Source organism: Varroa destructor, unplaced genomic scaffold (genome assembly GCF_002443255.2).
Source record: "Varroa destructor unplaced genomic scaffold, Vdes_3.0 BEIS01000006.1, whole genome shotgun sequence".
NCBI lineage: Eukaryota > Metazoa > Arthropoda > Arachnida > Mesostigmata > Varroidae > Varroa > Varroa destructor.
In genome coordinates this window covers 23,705,708-23,726,734 of record NW_019211459.1, presented here as the reverse complement: position 1 = coordinate 23,726,734, position 21,027 = coordinate 23,705,708, and the positions used below count along the sequence as shown (strand labels likewise).

General features: G+C 39.7%; 1 protein-coding gene across 15 annotated transcripts in view; it reads right to left on the bottom strand.

The window, feature by feature from the left end:
• The window catches only part of LOC111252343 (sperm-specific sodium:proton exchanger-like), a 135,561-nt gene that overhangs the window by 11,819 nt on the left and 102,715 nt on the right, over positions 1-21,027 (bottom strand). For 14 of the 15 annotated variants that reach the window (XR_015330429.1, XM_086993261.1, XM_022810051.2 and 11 more), the window contains 18 exons: positions 13,765-13,859; positions 13,349-13,524; positions 10,510-10,653; positions 9,893-10,052; positions 8,962-9,055; positions 5,640-5,812; positions 5,056-5,253; positions 4,425-4,583; positions 3,998-4,182; positions 3,363-3,447; positions 2,935-3,141; positions 2,584-2,685; positions 2,216-2,299; positions 1,365-1,538; positions 985-1,200; positions 660-771; positions 412-503; positions 22-150 (listed from right to left, as the gene is read on the bottom strand). Coding sequence is in view for 14 of the 15 variants with exons in the window: in XM_086993261.1 (XP_086849387.1) it covers positions 22-150; positions 412-503; positions 660-771; positions 985-1,200; positions 1,365-1,538; positions 2,216-2,299; positions 2,584-2,685; positions 2,935-3,141; positions 3,363-3,447; positions 3,998-4,182; positions 4,425-4,583; positions 5,056-5,253; positions 5,640-5,812; positions 8,962-9,055; positions 9,893-10,052; positions 10,510-10,653; positions 13,349-13,524; positions 13,765-13,859 (2,585 nt within the window). In the remaining variant the exon portion in view is untranslated. The remainder of the gene's footprint in view (positions 1-21; positions 151-411; positions 504-659; positions 772-984; positions 1,201-1,364; positions 1,539-2,215; positions 2,300-2,583; positions 2,686-2,934; positions 3,142-3,362; positions 3,448-3,997; positions 4,183-4,424; positions 4,584-5,055; positions 5,254-5,639; positions 5,813-8,961; positions 9,056-9,892; positions 10,053-10,509; positions 10,654-13,348; positions 13,525-13,764; positions 13,860-21,027) is intronic. The other variant, XM_022810045.2, reaches the window with a different exon arrangement.

Here is a 21,027-nt window from a genome sequence, read left to right as displayed (position 1 = left end):
CGCTATTCAATTGTACTTTACCTCGCATTTTGCCTCCATCGACAGAATTTCTCGAGAAATACGTAATGCTACCGAGCGAACGAATTTCCCTTGAACACCCGACTGAAACAGAAACGCTGCATCCAAAACCTGACCCTTGATGTGGTAAACCTATAGTAAACAAGAGGGAGTACAGGTTATGTAAGAGCAGAACCTAAAAATTGGATTCATGGATATTGTAAGTGTTTAACTTCTGGCGTTACAGTTCTATTTTAGGTAGGGAAGAAGTTACATTCAAACTAATAATTGAAAATGTAGAAATGCGAAACTTAAAAAGAAAAGCGTATATCTTTTCTTCTGTATATATACTGCACATAATCTATACTATATACATATCTAGTTCTCATTTTGATGAACTAAATTGTAACAAACCTTAACGTCGGTTTCACAGATCACGTTTGTATCTCGGGGCCTTTTCGTTAGATAACTGATCTCTCCGATGCAGCTTCCTGTTGTTAGAATATCTACATAACATCATACAATTGTAGAGATGTATCGTTACTTTAAGTATGTATAAAAACAGTATTTATAATAAAAGTGGAGCTTCTACTTGTAATCTATCGTTTGGAGTTGTCATGAAGAGAAATAACTGTCGTTAAATCCCTTAGGGTGAAGTTTGCCTTTTAACTGGGAAGGGTTAGCTGAGTGAGTAGCATCAGACGAGAACCAGTGGTAGGAATCGATGACTGGAAGGCCTCCATTGATACGGTCCAACTGCACTTGGCCTTCCTCCTACACGAAGCAAAAAACGATTAACACCAACAAGTACGAGCATCGTTAGAAAAAAAACAAGAACGTTTTGTTATTATATCAACTATATATTTGCATATATGAATAAAAATGTAAAGTAGAGGGTCGATGTTTTTTAATGTCGTTGTGTGTGTGTGTATATATATATATATATATGTATATTAACTTAACAGTTAACAATACTGTATTAAATACCTTAGCAACTCCTACGATAATAAGATACAATCCATCAGATATATCGCCCTGTCGACACAGTGTCGTGCCAGCCATTAGGTGGCGAAGTGTGACGTTCTCCCTGAAGAACCTGAAAGTCTCCTCATTACCTGCTATCCAACTCAAGTTCTTTAGGGTTTGAACTGCCGGTCGTGGATCCATACGTGATGGTGCGCACCGTAAATGCATCATTTTCATCTATAATGGACAAGGCAACATTTAGGTTTATGCCTTCGCTCAGGTGCGTTAAACGGATGCCAACGTTCGCTTGAAGGACAAATCTTAGAGACAAAATATCTACGCGGGTATAGTTTATCTGAGTCGCAGGTATCGTTTTCGTTATTTCCGCACAGCTCTCCTACCTGTATCTTCCGATGCAGAGTTTGGTACACGGTATCGTCTAGAAGGCCTCCCTTTTTCAAGTCATTTAGTTCACTGCGAGACGTATTAAGTATGTGACGAGCAGCTCGGCGGGTTTTTACAGCTACTGCGATATCAGGATAGCGGTCTTGGAGGTAGGCTAATTCACGCACCATCTACAGTAGTAAGTTGCAGGCAAATGCTTATAAATGGAATGCATTGTATGTCCGCGTTTTACTAAGATGTCTGTTTTGTTAGACATTATGTAGAATTATTAGATGTTTTTTCAATTTAATATTGATTAAAAATGAAGAGCTACTCTTTCAACAAACTATATTCCGCATTTGTCACTCAAAGGAGTCTACAACGCGTTCAGTAGTGCGCCTATCTTGTTATTACCTACTGGGCTGTCGTATACGATAAGTTTACCGGGTACATCGTATACATGTTCCAACAATGTTACCCTTACTATTTATCAAATTGTAACTATCTTTTTGAATCAAAGATCTGGACAGCCAAAGGCCTATTTGAACCTGGCTGCACGCATAAACGTCTAATAACATATGTTAATTGCTATACAAATTCATGGTTGTCCTTCCATTTTTACTGCTTCATTTTGTGCCTGATATCTTTAACTCCATTATCTACTTCAAAGGATTGGGGCGTCCAAATTTTCCCACGATACTAAAAAAAATTAAACAATTCAGACAGGGTTATTAATATTGCTGGTGTTTCTTTTTATACTAACAGTATTTGTTTTTATCGCAATTCCCATTTCAGAAGAACGTATCGATAAGCGTATGTCGTTCTTCCTAAGTCAATAGCCTAGGGAACCATGCAAACGCATACTCACATCAAGACGGCTTTCATTACATATCTGTTGAAGTCTTTCTGCTATCGGTTTGTAATGAACGATCCGGTCGACAACTCGACTCACCTAGAAATAAAGTTGAACTAGTATAAACTTCTAATAAAAACTAGACCTTAAATGTTTCCTCCTTCCTTTGCTCGAGTAACCTTCACGAACTAGTGTACTCTTAGCCGCTCAAATAACTAGGAACCTATTGTAAAAGTATCAATCTTGCAACAATATTTACTGCTTACCTATGCCCCCAACGATTGTGCTATAGAATAGGCCGCCTTTGCGCCTCTGTTATTTACTATATTTTGTGAACGTAAACACTGCTCGCATACAGGTAGATGCGTGATGAAGGTACTTACTTCAAGCTGGCCAAGTTCGAACCCTCTGCCAATGTCGTATCCGGCTGTTATCCTCTCATTAATTTTATCGTTAACCCAACGAGCGATTTTGTTTCCTATCGGCTATAGATATTAATCAGTATCATTAATATGAGTCCTCATTGGCCTAATGTGTACGTATACACTCTACGAATATCATGATGCGAAGAATATATGTACATTTTATATGCTATCGCCTTATATCGATTTCATAGCCCTGTCGAGTCTACTTGAGGCAAGTTGATCTACTACGTTTACCCAAATAGACTCGTATCAAAGCTAGGTGGAAATGGCTGTAGCTTACAAATACAAATACATTCTTATGTAATCTACCAGAAGAATTCGGAGAAGTCTATTGAGGTTTAGGAGACGGAGAAGTCGACTGAACCGAATGAGTAGGGCATACGGAGAATTACGGAACGTGCCAAGCAATTCGATCACCATCTCCAGGCACGCCGCCATAACGGAGACTATCAGAAGAAGGAAATCCATTCGATTCCAGCGTGTCGAAAAGAACGGCTTGAATCCATACGTTAACATCTATAACGGTAAGAATAGTCAAACAAAATTCAAATAGGCATCAGTATTAGATCTACCCTAACGTCTAGCAGCAGACGCAAATAGCTTTAGATGTTTATGAATCGCTCTCTGTAACGAGATTCATTGGTAGTGTTTTTATACATTTGTTCATATATGTATATATATATATATAGGGGGTCATACGACTAAGATCTCCCAATGATGTGGGTACGAGTACATACCTTTAAAATAGCTTCGGCAGCGTAGAAAGCCACAAATGCGACGTTAGTAAAGCGCAAGATTCGCACCGTCAGGTTTTCAGGCTCCCTGAAAACAAAGCGTTTTTATCTGTTTCAGTATTGTTACTGCTTTTTGTTGTGACCAATCGATTTGTTCTTGTTACAAGCTTGCCACTCAGAAACACAAACAAAATCAGTATAGCATCACATGTCAGATTTTTAATACTTATATGAGCGTGCATTTTGATGGGAACGAGAAATATATAGATTAAAACGATATACACTCTTAGATAACTTCTTCCTTTTTCTTTTCGTATGAACCTGCTTTATATATAGAAGTCTATATATATATATATATATATATATATAGAAGTCAGTATCACAATTTTCTAATTCTAATTCCCAAACTTGCCCTTGTTCTGCCGAAGGATATCCGCTCGTTTGTAACGTACTAATTAAATAATTAAATGAACAATTATTATTGCAAAATTGGACATGATTTTCTAACACATAAGTTAAAAAAACATAACTAGCAGTGTCTACAGTTCATCTGGAAGTGTTCTGGGCATAGTGTTTGTGATCTACCTACATGTGATATTTTATTTGTTTATACGTTTTTGTGTTTTGTTAATACGAACCGATGCAATCGTAGAATGAATTCGATAACGGAGCAGATCATATCGACGAGAACAACCAGCGACGTGAAGAAACGGAAATACGGATCAGCAACAACTCGATGATAGCGTCTACTAAGGGGTTTACTTTCCGAAGAGTTCCGCATGCTTTCATTCCAAGCCTGGATCTTGTTGACAAAGTGCGTTTGCTATGGAGCACAATGTCGCATACAAGAAACAGACGAAGGTTAAACAGCTAAATGTTCTGCGTAATGACAGATTTCTCAGCGCTAAGTAGAAAATAAACTGAATTCGTAAATTCGACGGAAGTCTGTCCACGATTAGAGGCCAGACAGGCCTTTTTAGGCCAATTCCTTTAGACACATAGAAAAACACACATGAACTGAAAGAGACTGGCGTCTTAATAAACGGATCGTTGTTACACTCTTACCAGCCATCGATGCACACCGTGAATCTCCCAATTGGATCGAAGATCAGATACAGTCAAGAAGGCACCAGGTTTATCGGCAACAACATCTGCTGCCCGTACAAGAGTTAGAACACTTTCGCGCAGTAGGAGACCCTTTTCGAATTGATGCCAGTAGTTGACCTGTGTAAAAATGTCGTCGAATTAATCATGCACGTGAGTGTAACAGACACAATAGTCTCTTGTTATTGTTGTTCCAACATGTAGCCAGATTATTTTGCGGGCATATTGCCTACCAAAACTACATAGAACTTAATAAACGTACTAAACAATTAGAAATGGATGTGGTATGTACATGTACAGGCATACCATCTCATGGCATATGGTGTTACCATGATACATGATATCAGTAGGAGACGACAGTAAATCGAATCTGTTAAAGGAGACACCACTTATTTCTACGTCCTTTCAAGTCCTTTACTCGACTTCTACGTTTCGACCTCAGCGTCCTATACTGCCTTTGTTATATGTTCCTGCAAACGACTAACGGCCCATTAAACCATCTCAGAGACCGACAAGCGAAGCTAACCCATTCGGAGCTGCTCTTTAGGATACCATAGAGTGTCAAATAGTAAATTTCCATGCATACACCGACCTTTTGAACGTTAATAAGTCGGAGACGTGCTTCATTAAGTAGGTCTTCATGGTCCTGCAGCGATGGAAAGCATAAGTGTTTATCGGCGCAGTCGGCGCAAAGATGCTGTTGAGGCAGATCTGCCTGGCGCAACATGATTGATTGCGAACGTCGCTTTTTCGCCATTTTGAAACTCTTCTCCGACGACTCCTGTATCTCCTGGAAAGATGGAGTCCAAACGAAAACAGGCAGAGTCAAAGGACGTTTAGACACGATACGTTAACGGTGCGTTTAAACCAGAAGCTCTGCGGAAAACAAGCCTATCGTCTGATCAGAGTATCAGAAAGTAAAAATCTAAGTTTCCTAGTGCTATTGCCGTTTTACATAAAACGTACCTAAAGCCGATGCATTTCATTGATACCCACATTTCTCCCTGGACAACAAAATACAGGGCACACGAAACAAAAGTTGCCTTCTAGAACCAATTAGATAGTTAGCCGTTTTTTTTTTGCTTCGTTCAGCTAGCGTAGGAGCTACTCTGGATTTTATCTTCAATAATAGCTACATCATTTGCTGATAAACAGGCCTTTTACTACGCCACCCACCTTCTCCTCATAGGGATCACAGATTTCGATGTAGTTTTTAACGTACGTCCAGTCGGCGTCGCCGAGAAATACGTCATCTTTAGTGACATCCACCGCTCGATATTGTACGTCAGTTATTAAATTGACAGCATTTCTCATGTTGGCGCGTTTCCAGGAGGACAATGCGTTCATACCTGAAAAATAAGACCGGAAGTTTTGATTTTACAGAAATATCAGGAATACTAAAAGTAGTACTAAATGGTCTGCTATTGCCACGAATTATTGATGCAGACTGCTGGCTTCTAACACGGAACAAATCTTAATTCTGAACTTATTTAGGCATGGCCTTTCGATTTCGATCCTAAATTATATGAGGCGTTTTTACGTTTAGTAACCAAACAACGAACCAGATTATTACTCACTAATCTATCTAGCGTGTAAAATATTGTGTTTTTGTTTGTCTGTAAGCGCATCTTTGCATTCGGTGCATTTTCGCGCACCTGTCCAATGACTCTGAATGGAAACATGTATTTTCCGCGTGCTGTAGACGACCTGATGTATCTGATGACATCTAGTATTTTGTCTTTCTTTGATCTTCACGTATTCGATTCCATCCAGCCATCGATATCCCTATAAAGGGCTGGTTAAGTTATCCCAGTTTTACATGCGAATGTGGACATTGAAATAAAAATATCAATTTGTGAGCTTTGTGTTGTATTCTGTGTATATATATGCACACATATATAAAGGGTGTTTCCAAAATGCATGCATAGTACAACTTTTTTTTTTTTTTTTTTTAATTAACGTACAATTAACATTCAAGTTGCAAGAGAACTTACAAAAAATCTATAAATTTAATTTGGGTCTGGTCAGTGCACTATGAGTTACGATTACGGTAGGTCATTTGGCTCACAAACTCAATTAAAGCCTTTACATTTGTCTAGCCTTTTTCTCGTGTACGCTTTATCTCTAGGGTATTCCACGAAGAAAAAGCTAATTGGCCTCGGAACTGGGAAACGGACGGGGTATCCTGTGGACCCTCTTTGCCCAACCAACCCATCTTTTTATGAAATTCTCATCAAGGTCTGCTCTCTTGCATGCAAGTCATCCATCCTATTAGCAACAAAATTATCCTTTTTACTAAAGTCTTCCCGAACGCCACATAAAACAGATTCGTATAGTAGATTCAAGTCAAATAGACTAGTCCGACTAAATTATATATATATATATATATATATATATATATATATATATATATATATTCTTCTTGGCAATATGTAATTTATTATTATTTTAATAGTTAATATTATTTTCGCTGAGGCGTGCTTTGGGTGCAGAAAAAATCAAGTGACCTTATCGCGCGTGAGCACAACTCGTTACGTAAGCTAACTCCTGTATAGCGGTTCGGTAACCGAACAGAACACCCCACTCTTCTATTGATTCTAAGTACGATAGTAGAAAAACTATATTCATGCTACTTGCGAAGTAAATACATGATTAGCAATAATAGACAATTGATGTAAATCTTCCTTACGGTATGGTAACAAGGATCTAGTACAATCATCATAAAGACAAATATAGCATCTGGCTAGCGTAACGAGGACTAGGCGACCTCGAAGATGAGGAAGGGGTCAGTAAATCAGTGCTGCGGACCTCGCCATTGCCGCAGCTCGTCTTCGAAGTTTTTGGTAGAACCAAACCAAGTGGATGCGTTTCGTCTCGGAGGAACGCCTAATAGAACATGCGCATATCACAGGCTATAAAGGAGGAATGAACTAACTGAAAAAGTTCACTACATTGCTAATTTATGATAAGTTATTGTTTGAGGTTCAGGTATTATTTGGCATTTTGTTGGTACTGCTTCAATGAATGCTTCGGATAGCAACGATAGTAAAATTGGCACGTAGTTTTTACATGTTTTTTTACCGTATATCAAAATACGTTTTCAGTGTATTGAATTGCCGAACTAGGGGACTTAAGCAGTGAGTTAGGAAGATAGAAAAACTTATAGATGTATACACCGGCCTCGACAATGGAAGCGTAGACTACTCGGTTATGCCGAACTTCGGGTTCACAAAACGATCGAACTGTGAGTCGGAAATGCTAATTAAAGGGCCACTTGTAAGGGAGAACCCCACTTCGAAAGTAACAGAATTGAATACAACTGATAATGAGTGTTATCGCTTTAATAATAATGGTTGTTGGACTCTAATTGGGGGCAACGATTTGATCTGTTTATTTCTAGTATATATATATATGTGTGTGAACGAAAGAAAAAAACCTTGCGAAAAAAGGGACGAAGGTTTTTAGCTACAAACAGACAATAATCCTACCCAGGAATAATCTTCACACATATCTTGGGTGACATTCAGTTTAACGCTACAGGACTCTCTACGTGGGGAAGCTCAAGCGAGTAACCTTTATTAGCTATAAGGCGCATGCATATCGAAAATTGTGTGTAATCAAATATGTCTCATACATTGATAGAAGAGACAGTTCCTATACAGTTACCTTTGCCACGGATACCTGACACGGATCTTATATAACTTGTGATGATTGCAACAATATTAATAGGCATTATGAATGATTAATTGTGATTCTTTTAGGTCCGAAGTCCTAAAACAGAGAGGAACTACCTTTGCTGTGCGCTGAGCAAACGAAAACACCATCTGATATCATTACCATCGCTGAAAAGAAGTGGTCGGCTTGTAAAAAGACGACACTGTACATAAAATGTATTTGTGTGATGATGATATTGATGAATATTAGTATTAATCAACAAGTGGAAGAAGAAATATCTGAATTCCTATGAGTGAATAATAATACGGGGATCTCACGAAGGTGAGGTCACGTCCCCATACAGGCGAAGGGATACGCGGCTGTGCTCGAAGGCAATGACGCGAGGCGATCCGTATTATGTTGATAACGGAACCTGATCGCGTCCTACCAACTTGTAGAACGTGTTTAATACATCATTATTATAGCTATATCTTAGTTAAGAGACAAGTAGGCATAGACAACTGTAAACAACAGACAGTGCGTACGGTGACAACGAACGCGAGGTTAGCTTCATACGGACTTCCCTTTCTGAACGCAACGTTATTTTTTCCAGATACTCTTACTTTGCAGAATTTCGAATTGGTTTTTAATTACGTTAGCTGTCTGTAGACGGGGAATCCGATTCTAGGGGCTCACAAATACATACGGATCACTACCGAACAGCCCCGTCGGGGTTAACTGCAGGGTCTGCATTTTGTCTGTATTTACTGACTGATCTGTTTTTAAGTGCACATTTATCAGTTATTTTCATTAGATGAGATGTTAGGTATTTGTTGTGCCTTACCAAGAACACGAAGTAGCATGTTTGTCGTCGTAGCATTTACGAGTAAAGTCAGCATGACGATACCGCTTACATGAATCAAAATCTTATGGCCAACCTAAAATACAGCAGATAGAAATCACAGATGAGATACATTAAGCTCTTTTCAAGTAAGCGAAATATGTCGCGATCATTGGAGACGAAACAGAATGCCCCAAACATTAAACACCGTCTTTTGTCGCGGTCTCGAATCTAAAGTATGACGATCAATCTGACTCGATCTCAAAACAACATCCCTAAGTAGAATTAGAGAAGTCTCGCGTATAGAACAGTTGTATACGAATGGTAGCAAATTAAAAATTTGAGTGTTTTTTCTAAATGTGTTTCTGTCATTTCGTGTGTCCTATGCGAATATATATTTGTAGTACATATTTGTGTAGACAGGACATGTGTGTCAATGAAGCAGCTGCAACAATGGCCTACTTTACTGAGCGAATCAATGTTTCTGCTTCGTAGTGCTAAAATCATACTTGAAGACTCATCGAATGTACGTATATTTAGTGAGACCTTTTTCAATCCAGTATATTGAACATAGAAGGGCTTAAGGACGAATCCTTTGCATATAACTGAGTGCTATCTCACTACACATTGGCTTAATGTCTTGACATGAGTGCCTGAGCGATGTCGCATCAGACAAAGCTTTGTGTCCCTAGCAATCTCGATAAATTACAACAGTCCCTTTGTAAAAACACCATCTGGCCTTCTTCACGAATCTACGCAAAGGCAAACGAAATGAGTCCATTGATGGGTTTGAATATTCTGAAATTCGCTGGAACAGGTCACGTACGATAAGGACTTCATCTATGCACGTCCCTATCGATCACGTGCCAAATCGGCAGCATGCGGACGCTTGCATAGAGTGAACGACTACATATGAATGGCAATCAGTTCGAACCTCCGGGTGCTCGATGTATGGATTGCGCGCAACTGACAAAGCTAACGCCAGACCAACAGCGCCTCGTAGACCTCCCCAAGTCATGACGACAGCGTCCTGCCATTGAAGTCCATAACCCAGGCGACACAGGAATGGTGAGAGCACCCCGATCATGAAGAATCTGCGGATGAAAACGCATGTGTTACACTACTAAGCTTATCTAACGTGGTATGTGATTGGCCATGTTGCAAATAATTAGGCTGATAAACGTGCAGAAGACCATGAAACAGTTTTCGGTGTTTAACGTATTCAACGTGCGCGACGGCAATCCAGCCGCTGTCGTGAGACTATGCTTGCTTTTATCAAATCGCACGTGTTGTATAGCATAGATCATTGGCAGGATTATCAGCAATCCCCGGCTGTCTCAGCTAGAGGTTTCGCCACAGGCAATCCAATAAATATGTTTTTATCTATGCAAGTAACGACTTTTTTCACGGACGCTTGCACCAGTGGAAGCACTACGCTTAAATGGTGATTTCAATCATATATGCATTCATTGGTAAGATATAGCATACGCAAGGGTCTAAACGTTGTTTCTACGCAATAAAAACTACTTCATCCCTAATCAGTATACTGACCGGAACACAGTGACCGCGATGTAGGTTACAAGTATGAGAAATAGGTCGTTTTGTTCAATATAACGAAGAGCTTGCTCGGTGATGAGCACCCCAACGATAATGAAGATAAGAGTGTTCGCTAAATATGACATCATCTCCCAGAAACTGAAATCATAAAAACGAAAAAAAAGCTGAATCAGGGCACAACTTCTACCGAGGTAAGGCACATTTAAGCATCGCAAACGTACTATAAGAGGCAAACTGTCAATCCGACTTAGTTGTAGGCCTGACCTTAATCTTCCGTTAATTTCATTTTACGCTAATTTCAGCTATACGACTTATAGGTCGTTGAAATTTAGCGTTGCTTGAAAACAGCTAAACATAAATATACCCCTGTGTCGGCGGGGGCTATGGAACTACGTGCGTGAACGCAGAGGCGCTAAACTGATAGGTTAATATCATTTTCGACAATGAGTAACCTATAGACTACCTATAATCCGCCAGATTGGCTTCAAACGAGTGTAGGATCAATAGTAGCACGCCCAGATGGCACGAAAATTTAGCGTAAGCAGAAACATTAACAACTTAAGCTTGGCTTTAATTCAAATGTCGTGGAGCCATTGGGAGTGCTGTGCGTAGCAAGATCAGATACGGCCATCACTAAGCTAAGCTCACCTATAGCAGGCACTACGCACCACCCTCAGTTCTTCTTATAGTCGTCTCTAAATATAGGAAGAATAGGAAGGCCTTACGTTCGCATAATCTTCTAACGGTAATGGAGAACGCTGTTCCTGATATGGAATATCGTTCGAAGCCGCCATGTATTATAGTGCTACTGTGCTACATGTGTAACACTGTATAAAGAAGTTATATATACCGTACCACTACCAATTTCCAAGTTATCGCTCTATCCAGTGCTTAATGGCAGGGCGGACAGACGATTCGGAATGTTTATACCGGTTATCTAGGTTTTTCTACGCCCTAGTCAACACGCGCAGACTAAGATAGTGCTTGGCGATACGCAGACGTTTAGCAACATTTGTTCTTATACGATTGGTCTTTACACACATATATCTCCTGAGTAAAAAATCGCAGATCGTTCTTTCTGGCAATTTTGCATGGCATTGGAAATTTCTTAGGTGATATCTTGTCAATGCATCGAAATCCTAAAGCGCTCACCGTGTGTGAGCCGCTATGTCCATTCATTCCAGAATTCCTATCATAACAATCTGTCGAAATATATCGTTCTTTCTACATAAACGTTACAAAGAACAGGGTTAATACGAATCGGTGAGGTATCACTACTACAGCTAGCATGTAATAATAATCAACGGGAAATTACCGGCTGCTTTTTATATCACTCTTATTTTTCTGTGACATCAGCTCAACACGTTGAGGTAACAGAGCGATTCCTTTGCGTATTTTACGGGGCAAAGGGAAGCATATCAATTAGAGATGGGAAGATATCACTTGGTAGGTATTGTCTCCCGTATGAATGTCTTTGTGAAGCTTCCCTGCGTGCCTATGGATGTTTAGCGTTTTGAAGCTGTGTTAGCCCGTTATTTGACAAGTTCATTTAATATATTCAGTGACTAAAAGCACAATAACTTATTATTGTTTATTGAGTCTAACCTTCGAAGCCATTGGCCATATTGATCCTAACTAGGGAGGATTCCTTTTAGCATAGCTTGACTCGAGGATTCGGGGGATGGTTCTGCTTCCTTTTTATGTACAACATCTAATTCATTAGGTGAGCAATCAACGGAGCTGACTTTCTGTATACGTGTGCGTGCTGAACTTGTGAAGCTTGCACAGAAGATCACTATTAAAGTACGCTGAAACAATGATTACAAATTGTGTCAAAAATAAGCTGCCAATATGACCGCGCGAATCCACTATCAGCTCTGTTGCCGGCTCCCTGTTTTCAAATGACTTCCCTGCCAACGCTGAAACTTCCAAAGGCCCAAGTGAAACTAGAAGTATAGTTGGAACAGTTTATTAGAATTAGGCGTTACTATATACGAAGTCATATATGCAGCCGGTACCGCCATTGCTCTCAGGTTTGCCGTTAGTCTGACAGATCCATCGTAATCCACAACTGTCATCAGATAATCTAGTCGAAACAAAGTAACAGAGTTAGAGGATGCCAAAGTGGGCGTCATTTTTATCTGCTGTAGCATAAATATATCGCATTTATTTGCACGTGTAGATAGAATCTAAAAGGCGAGCGTTTATATTAGGCGTTTAAGTTATTTAGCTGTAGCGGCAGGGGCAATTACCGATCAAATAAGATACTTGCTTGTTGATTTACTCTTTGATTAGAAGTTGAGCGTAGCTGCTTTGCATCAGCAGAAAAAGCCCTTTGCCCCTCTTAATAACAGTTATAACAGTAGGTGTGATCCGGTGGGTCACTATGGTAAACATGAACGTACAGCCATCGTTGTTTCAATTTTCAGCGATAGCAAGTTATCAGCCTGCGTCTGATAGGCCGAGTGAGTCTCATCCCATCTACACGTTCCAGTAAAAGCTGGATTTTAATTGTAACTTAAGAGGTGATCTCAAGAACTTGTTTACATAGTAGTTAGTAATAAGCAAAGATGTATAGGGGAAAAATTTTATGATATTTTTGTGTGATTTCGTTCACCTGTTCTTCGAATCATTACTGTTACGTCGCGGCGTGCAGCTGACTTGTTTATTCTCCTGAAGTTACCGTTAATTACTTATTGTTCAAATAGAGAACTTATAGTATTGATGTTAATTGCCTATTTCAGCGTCTTCAGTGAACCTAGTCCTGTTGATGGACGGATCACTGACTTAATGACACGAAAGCCTCTAACTTACTATTGAGTGCCTGGCTTACCTATGCACAAATTCTTCAACTTCGGGGCTAATGGCAACTTTGTTGGCGCTCAGTACCGTTCCAAGTGCGACAACAGCCAGAACTCCGCTTACGTGAAACGTTATTTCTGCCAGATAATATGCGATGTAAGCCGACGAGATCGTTATGGTAATCTCGATTACCGAATCGTTGAATACCTGCGTACCATATCCGCAACATGTGTACCGTAGAATCGTCAAATTGTAACCTTACGTACTACCTATACGTACGAGCCACGTACGCACGTCTACGCTTCTATTTGTAGAAATTCCCGTTTTTTTTTACCTAGGTAAGTACTCTTTTTTCTAAGTTGTGAAAGCTTCTTTACGTTACGAATATATTCAGTTTGATGCCGCTCTCCAACGGCGCTGTGTTCTGTAGGTCAGTGCCTAACTTACCTTTGCCAAAAGGAAAATTGTCACTTTTCCCATAACATAGCCAAGCACAGGACCTCCAATAGATATTCGGCAGAACATGAGAACAACTCCGCCAGCTGCAAATAAAAATAAGTAAAGAAGTTATGGTTAAGAACCTATATCGTATTAAAACTGTTATCGCACTCACATTAACTAAAAAGAAGCTACACCTTGACACCAACTGGCCTTTTTGTCCTTGTGGACTTGGCCTACTGCTGCTTTCAATTCATGCGCCAGGTTTTGCCACAGGATGCTCGTAATCTTCACGACAAGTACCATTCCGTTTGCCTATCTTTACCTTTCATAGCTACAGGTTTGGTTACTCGAGCCAGTTCTCGATCGCTGATGATACATAGCTACAGCTATAGCATGGCCGTACTTTTTTGTACCAACGGCGTTCTTCAACCAAAACTAAAAAAAAACACTCAATATTTTGGTCATGCCGGACTTGCAGTTAGTCGGGGTAACTTTCCTTATTCATATGAATCTAGCTGAAATATCGTATACGACATTGATTATCATACATTCGTATAGTTAGTACAATGGCGTTAAGCCGACAGATGCGAGCGTCCAAGCGGAACAAAAGAGGCAAACAGATCTAAATGTGCGGCCATAAACGGTAATCCGTCGTAACAAATCATCGTGTTGGCTTGCGCGGCTGGCATCGCTCAGGTGTTAAACACCAAACTACAAATCAAATCAAATGTTGTTTCCTCACCTTCACTGGTAATAGTCAAAAATTTTATATGTATAAATCAGCTGGACAATAGCGAAGTGAGTGCATAGAACTATTTAGAATATTTTGCGTCATATAAGTTATACAAGTATTGTTGAGTTTATAAAACTTATTTAAGAAACTTCCCAGGTTTCCTAAAGATGCTGCCAGGGGGGTAACGAGCAGCATGATACCTATCATCACAACTCCCCCGCATCCGAGGCACCTACATGGGTCATCAAACCCGTCGCAACCTCAGTTTTCTGCAGAGTCTATGGTAGAATCCATCCATGGCAAGACGAGTGCAGACAGGGATCTTTAGCCGCTTTGTCCGTCGCCACTCGTTGCTTCTCATTGCACCCGAAGCACAGAGGTATTCGTTTACTTCATCACTGCCTAGCAACTCGTTCCCGGGTATTAACAACAAAAAAAATCCCACTTTATAATGGCCCAGCCTGTGGGTAAACTTATCGATGAGGGCGTGTATCAACCTGCCGGACACGGTACGAGGTAATTTTGCTATAAAGCTATGGTAAAACGAAAAATGAAATAAATGAAAGAACGATCGATTATCGGAGAATACAGATCAAGCGCTTGTAGGCGTAAAATGTTTGCCTTGCCAGTAGGTATAGAAAACAATTCAACTTGTGCGGTAAGAATCAGTCCTTGTTGAAAAAAAAACAAGTTCCTAATGCACTGCTTGAGAACGACCAGCGAAGGCTGTTCAAACGCAGAGTTTGATAAGACTGTTATAAGACTTTTATAAGAATAGTTACGGAGTAACACTGAAAGTGATTATGCTGTTTCTATTAAGTAGTATAAGAATTTAATTTCCTAGCCTGGTAACTTAATAGCCTAAAACTAACGAGATATTTTATAGCTTCGAGCCAGACGGCTGGCTTTTCCTTTCACTGTCACAAAAGGGACTGAGTGTTTGTCTACACCCCGTTTCGAACCTACACCGAAGTTTGTCTAGATTTAGGGGGCAAACCAGTAAACCGATGCGTCATCTTACGAGTACGTGTGAAGAGTGATGATAAATAAACAGGAGACAAAAATGATTGCAATACCGTTATTTACAGCAAATATATAGATATTGTATATACGAAAACCCTACACCATTCGTAAAAGCATACAAAGCAAAGCTGCACGTTCAGCTTAACAGCCCACTGAAAATCGGACGATCGAATCACGTAAGACATCATTATTCGTTGGACAGATGAAATGGAATGATATTGGTGTTCCCAATAGAGAACTGCCCTTTTTTAGTTTGACAGACGTTTGGCGGTGCGCAATTATCGTACCCAGGTGGCGTCGCATCAACGATGCTATACATTTATCTAATTTACCTTTTTTTTTTAATCGACGAGGCAGAAATATATGGTGCGCGTGAATATAAACATTTACTTTCCTTCAGAATGTAGACCAATTTAGTATGTAGGACAGACTGAAGGATGTATTTAAAGATCGGTTAGGACACAGCTTCGTTCGAACTCCGTGAATGCGCTAGAAAACGATCTTTTCCTGCGGCGAATTCTACCTTTTTTGCAGACTCAAAGGCCATCAGATGTTTCTATCGTTTATTAATGCGTAGTCTAGTTGACCTATGTGATACTAATTAATGAGCCGTTTGCTTTTTACGTTGCGATCTGGCTGGCTCGTTATAGAAGAAACGATGCAATGACGCTGGTTTGTCTCTGCAGCTGTTACAATGATAAAAAAAAAACACCTATTGACTTAGAAAAGAAAAATATAGGTATTTCATAAAAGCATTTTAACGACATACGATTGCTTAGTTAAAATTAGTCACAGTGGTAGCTCTGAAAATTAGCTAATAATAACGTTAATGGAACAATATGCCTATTCGGCGGATTACCAGTGAGCGGACTGCGTTTGATCGGAACAAGTATGTATACATTTCTATTTCTGCAAAAAGTTTATTATTTAAAAACTCTTATTATTTAGGATTGTCTTTTTGTATGTGGAGTAACGAAAAACTGGCTTTTACAGTAGATTGAGTACCCTAAGTGGCTAGAGACTTCTAGAGAGGATTCTGCACACGTTAGTTTATATAAAGGAAGATACTATAAAGTTTGTTCATAAGGGGTTACAAAAAGCAGCATCTGCGTACCTTCTGATGGCTTTGTATCCTATGTAAATTTATATATATATATATATATATGTGCAAGCTCGAGCTGTGTTCCAAGTTTGACATGGGCCACACGTAGGTATAATGAGGCTCTACTGCAGGCGGAACTGTGCCAGCCTTTAAAATGAGATGCATATTTCTGCTTCAAGCGACTATAAGAACTCCCAAAACCACCATGTGCACTCATAACGCTTTTACATTTTGTCTTGGTCTTCCAAGAATTCTAACTCTGAATTGGCCGACTTGCTCTAACTGAGCTCGTGGCCAAACTGTTTCCTCTGATTCATAACCTCTCACTTTCTGAAAAGTGCGAGTGATGCTTCAGAATAGTTTCATGTTTGCTTTTGTTGCTATCGCTATGGCAGCGATTATTGTTTCATCCTCTCTACGCTTTGCCGTTACAATCACAGCATACGCATAGAGACGTATCGTGCTTGCGGACTGTACAAGCGAACTATAAAAACCACACCCAAGACACGTGCACGCTATGGCTACATACGACAAATAGGACAAACGTTATCAATTACAGCGTCCTTCCTCACGTGACGTACACAGACAACGCTGGCACCTGTTGTTGTTAGTAATGCGCGCTCGACCGTCCTCTACTTGTAAGCAAGTGTGAAGTCGCTGGTTCGAGTCCCGCCAGAGGGACGTACCACACAACCGGCGTGAACAAATAGAGCTGCTTTTTTTTTTCGTGTTTATAGTAACAACTTGCTACACGTAACGCTTGAACGGTCTGTACATATTCGTCTCGTGTATATTACATAGGTTGTGATATCTTTACGTAAATTTCACATGACGCCAACTCTTCTTTTTGCAGATCGTACTGGTCGCAAAGGTTTTTCCGCCATATTTATTTTCTAATCGTTCACGCGGGACGAAAAACGGTTTTTACCTGCACATCTAATACATATATATGCGTTCAGACCCAAATTGCGGTCAGAATTTTGATGACGCTCAGATGTGCTTTACCAATTACCAGACGAAGTGGACGAAATAACACAAGAAGAAGACGACTGACTTTGCATAAACCCGCAAGCAATCAAGCGTCAATAAAAAAGCTATACTACTCGTACATCGAAAAAATCACGCCTTTCTGTTTACGGTCAGTGGTTTCCAGCTATTACAGATCTGTTTCTGTTTTGTGACTTTTTTCGACCACTGTTTCCGCCGTGCGCCCAGCGTTTCATCCAGGAATTGTCGGATGCGATAGTCGTTAGCGGTCGCTGCGGCCACGACGCTCGCGCTGAAAGTAGCTAATCTATCCAATCTGACAGCGACGAGTACCACATAACGCCTTCTAAAGCTTCGGAGTGGACCAGCAGTTGGCTTTGGAAATCGTTGGGCTTCTTTCCGTCCGTCCGTCCGTCCATCTGTCAATAAGCTATAACGGTGCCAAGCGAGTGTTGATGTAAATGTTACACTGGGCGCTGTCTACGTCATGTTTACGCCATAGCTGTAGAGTAAGCGAAGAACACAGTAGAAGATTAGCTCGCTATCCATTCAACGTGAGGGCGCTAGATAGCTGATCTGTTTGCTTCTATAATTGTTGCAGGGTCGAGAAACCCCTATTGCTCGATGTTACTGACCAAAGTTAACATGATGAATTGTTATTATTATTATTATGAATGTGTTTCTCGTTGTAACGCGAACAGTTGATAAGACCTTTGCATTTTACACGAAGTCTTACTACTCCCCTTATATAAAATGCAACTAGAAAAATATTTTATATACATGATATATTTCTAGTGTACGATATATACACATATACGGGATATTCGTGCCATTATATAGAACGCAAAATTTACATCATTTTTTCTAATAGGCAAAAATCAAATTAGTATTTTACAAAGAACTCATTGAAGCAGTGTTGAAGATCATAGAACGACCACAGCTTGCTCAACGCCAATGCTACCATAGTAATGTATACTGTATGTTTACTAAGCACCATAGAAGTGGTAAAGTTAAGCCTTATGTGACCGCCCAGTTACCTGCGCATCCAAGGCGAAAAAAATGTTCTGAAGCAACAGCAGCGGAGTCAGCAACCGCATAAAGGTCAATGTAGCTTCTGTTCGACGTCAACTTTGTTGTGATTTTTATTGTGAAGTTATATATTTGTTGCCGCTGACGGCCGCAAACACGCGCGAAACTGTGGCAACAAGCCATAGAAAGTAAAACAACGTCTGCCTCTTCTGATGATTGCTTCCCTCTGTGTCTCTCTCTCTCTCTCTCTCTCTCTCTCTCTCTCTCTCTCTCTCTCTCTCTCTCCGCCCCTCATTTTCCTGATTGATTACGACTTTTGCACATTTGCTTCACATAGTTTCGTACCGTTGCCCAGGTACCTACTAACATTGATAGATAAGTTGGGCAACAGGCAAGCCATCTTTGATCGATGGTTGGCTGTGACAGAAGCGCTCAACGACACGTCTTTATCTCGCATCATCTTCATCCTACACAATAATGATGATGGTAAAGATCAGCTTTTACTTTTCGTTTCGGAACTTCAAATGCTCATATTAACAGAGGCTAGCCAACGGAACGTTCCGTAAACAGGAATATATATATATATATATATAGAAAAAAAAATTAGTTTTATCTGCGACTAATTCGGATAAGGTATGGCCACACGATCATTAGAGAATTTGTATATCGTCTTATACCTCTAAATGAATAGGATTTTGTGTGTATATATATATATATATATATATATATATATATATATATATATATATATCTATGTCTATATTGTTTATTTACTTCTATGCATGATTTGAAAATGATTTCACACATCCTACAGATCCGTTGTAATGTAAGCTCCAAAGGTAAGTGTTTTTATTAGAAACAAAAAGGTACATGGGTTTCGTTTTGGTCGACTATTCGAGACTGATAAAGGAAGACGGCCGGCGGACGATTCCTGACCGGGCCGACAAAATAAATTGCAGCCATGTACCGATAGGCAGGCACTTCAACCTATGGAGTTTACCCAGATATTAGAAACCGAAATGGGCCTAAAATACGTGAAAAGCACAGGACATCACTTTTCGAGGTTCCTAAGTATTTCACCCGACACCGCACAACACGCAGCCACCATAACGGGTTTCTAAGCAGGACTCTTACGAGTGATGGAAGGAAATGTTTCTTTTATATTATGGAATAAAGAAAGGAACAAGTAGCTAAAGGAGATAAGTTTAGATCCAAACTTAAAGCAGACCTACATCTTCAAAGAAACATCAGTTGCGTTTAATGGGATGATAATTATGTAGGAATACTGTACAATAAAGATGTGGGAGAAAAACAAGACCGCTATCATTTGTCTGTATAAAGCCTAGAAGCATTGCCTAAATTGAGCTACTTCACAGGACAGATCGAATAGACAAGACCAGCAGCAGGTGCTTCCCCACGGTAATTGCGAGTTAGACATGGCAAAATCGTTCGGTAAAAGCGTTATACGAGGTTTTTTTTGTACCTAGCTCCAGACCTCACGCCGACAATTTACTAGTTTTTTTTGGTCTATGGCAATTGAAATCCGTCACAGTACAGCGGAGCCAAAAATATCTTGAAAATTGGTTGCACGACTTTTTTAATATTTTTTTTTTATATATTATTTGATTGAGAGATAAAGGAATGATCGACAACTTCTTTTTTTGTATAAAGTTCAAGTTGAAGCGTGCATTTATATTTAGATATATATAGTGCCTCACCTTATGTCGTAACAAAGAGGTACGTGCAGGGATAAGGGCCAACGGTTTTATAAACAGATTTTTGTGTGCAAGGCTAGCTTAAAAAGCAAACATGAAAGGTATGATTTTTTTTAAGTGAATAGGGATGTCGTATATATATATATATATATATATATAACTTATCCTACGATACAAACGGAAGTAAAATTATCTTTCTGAGCATTTTTCCCAGCAGCCACAAATGGAAAAATAGCTTGGTGTTTTCAGCCCAAAATGAGGTTTCTAAAAAAATCGGTATTTCGCACTTTTTGCCACGGACTCAAATGTTGTGTTGAGGTAGGTTGCTTCAAAGACCGATCGGCGCTTGTCGGCTGATATTTGTAGTATGTTCACATCGATTACCCGCTCAACTTCCCGACCGGTTTACAATTTACGTGACATATCTATTTCGGGATAGCAAAACCGTAAGCGATTGCACAATCAACAGCATAACACGTATCATATCATCGAATATTTGATACAATGATCATAGGACGCCTGTCTCGGAGCGATAGGACGGCCAGCGTCCTGTAATAAATATTTGAATCAGGATAAGTAAATAATCGAAGTAGATACACAAATCAACTAGAATACTGTAGTTAAGTTGCTGAGAAATATTGCCACAAGTTAACAGAATAACTCATGATATCCAGTAGATT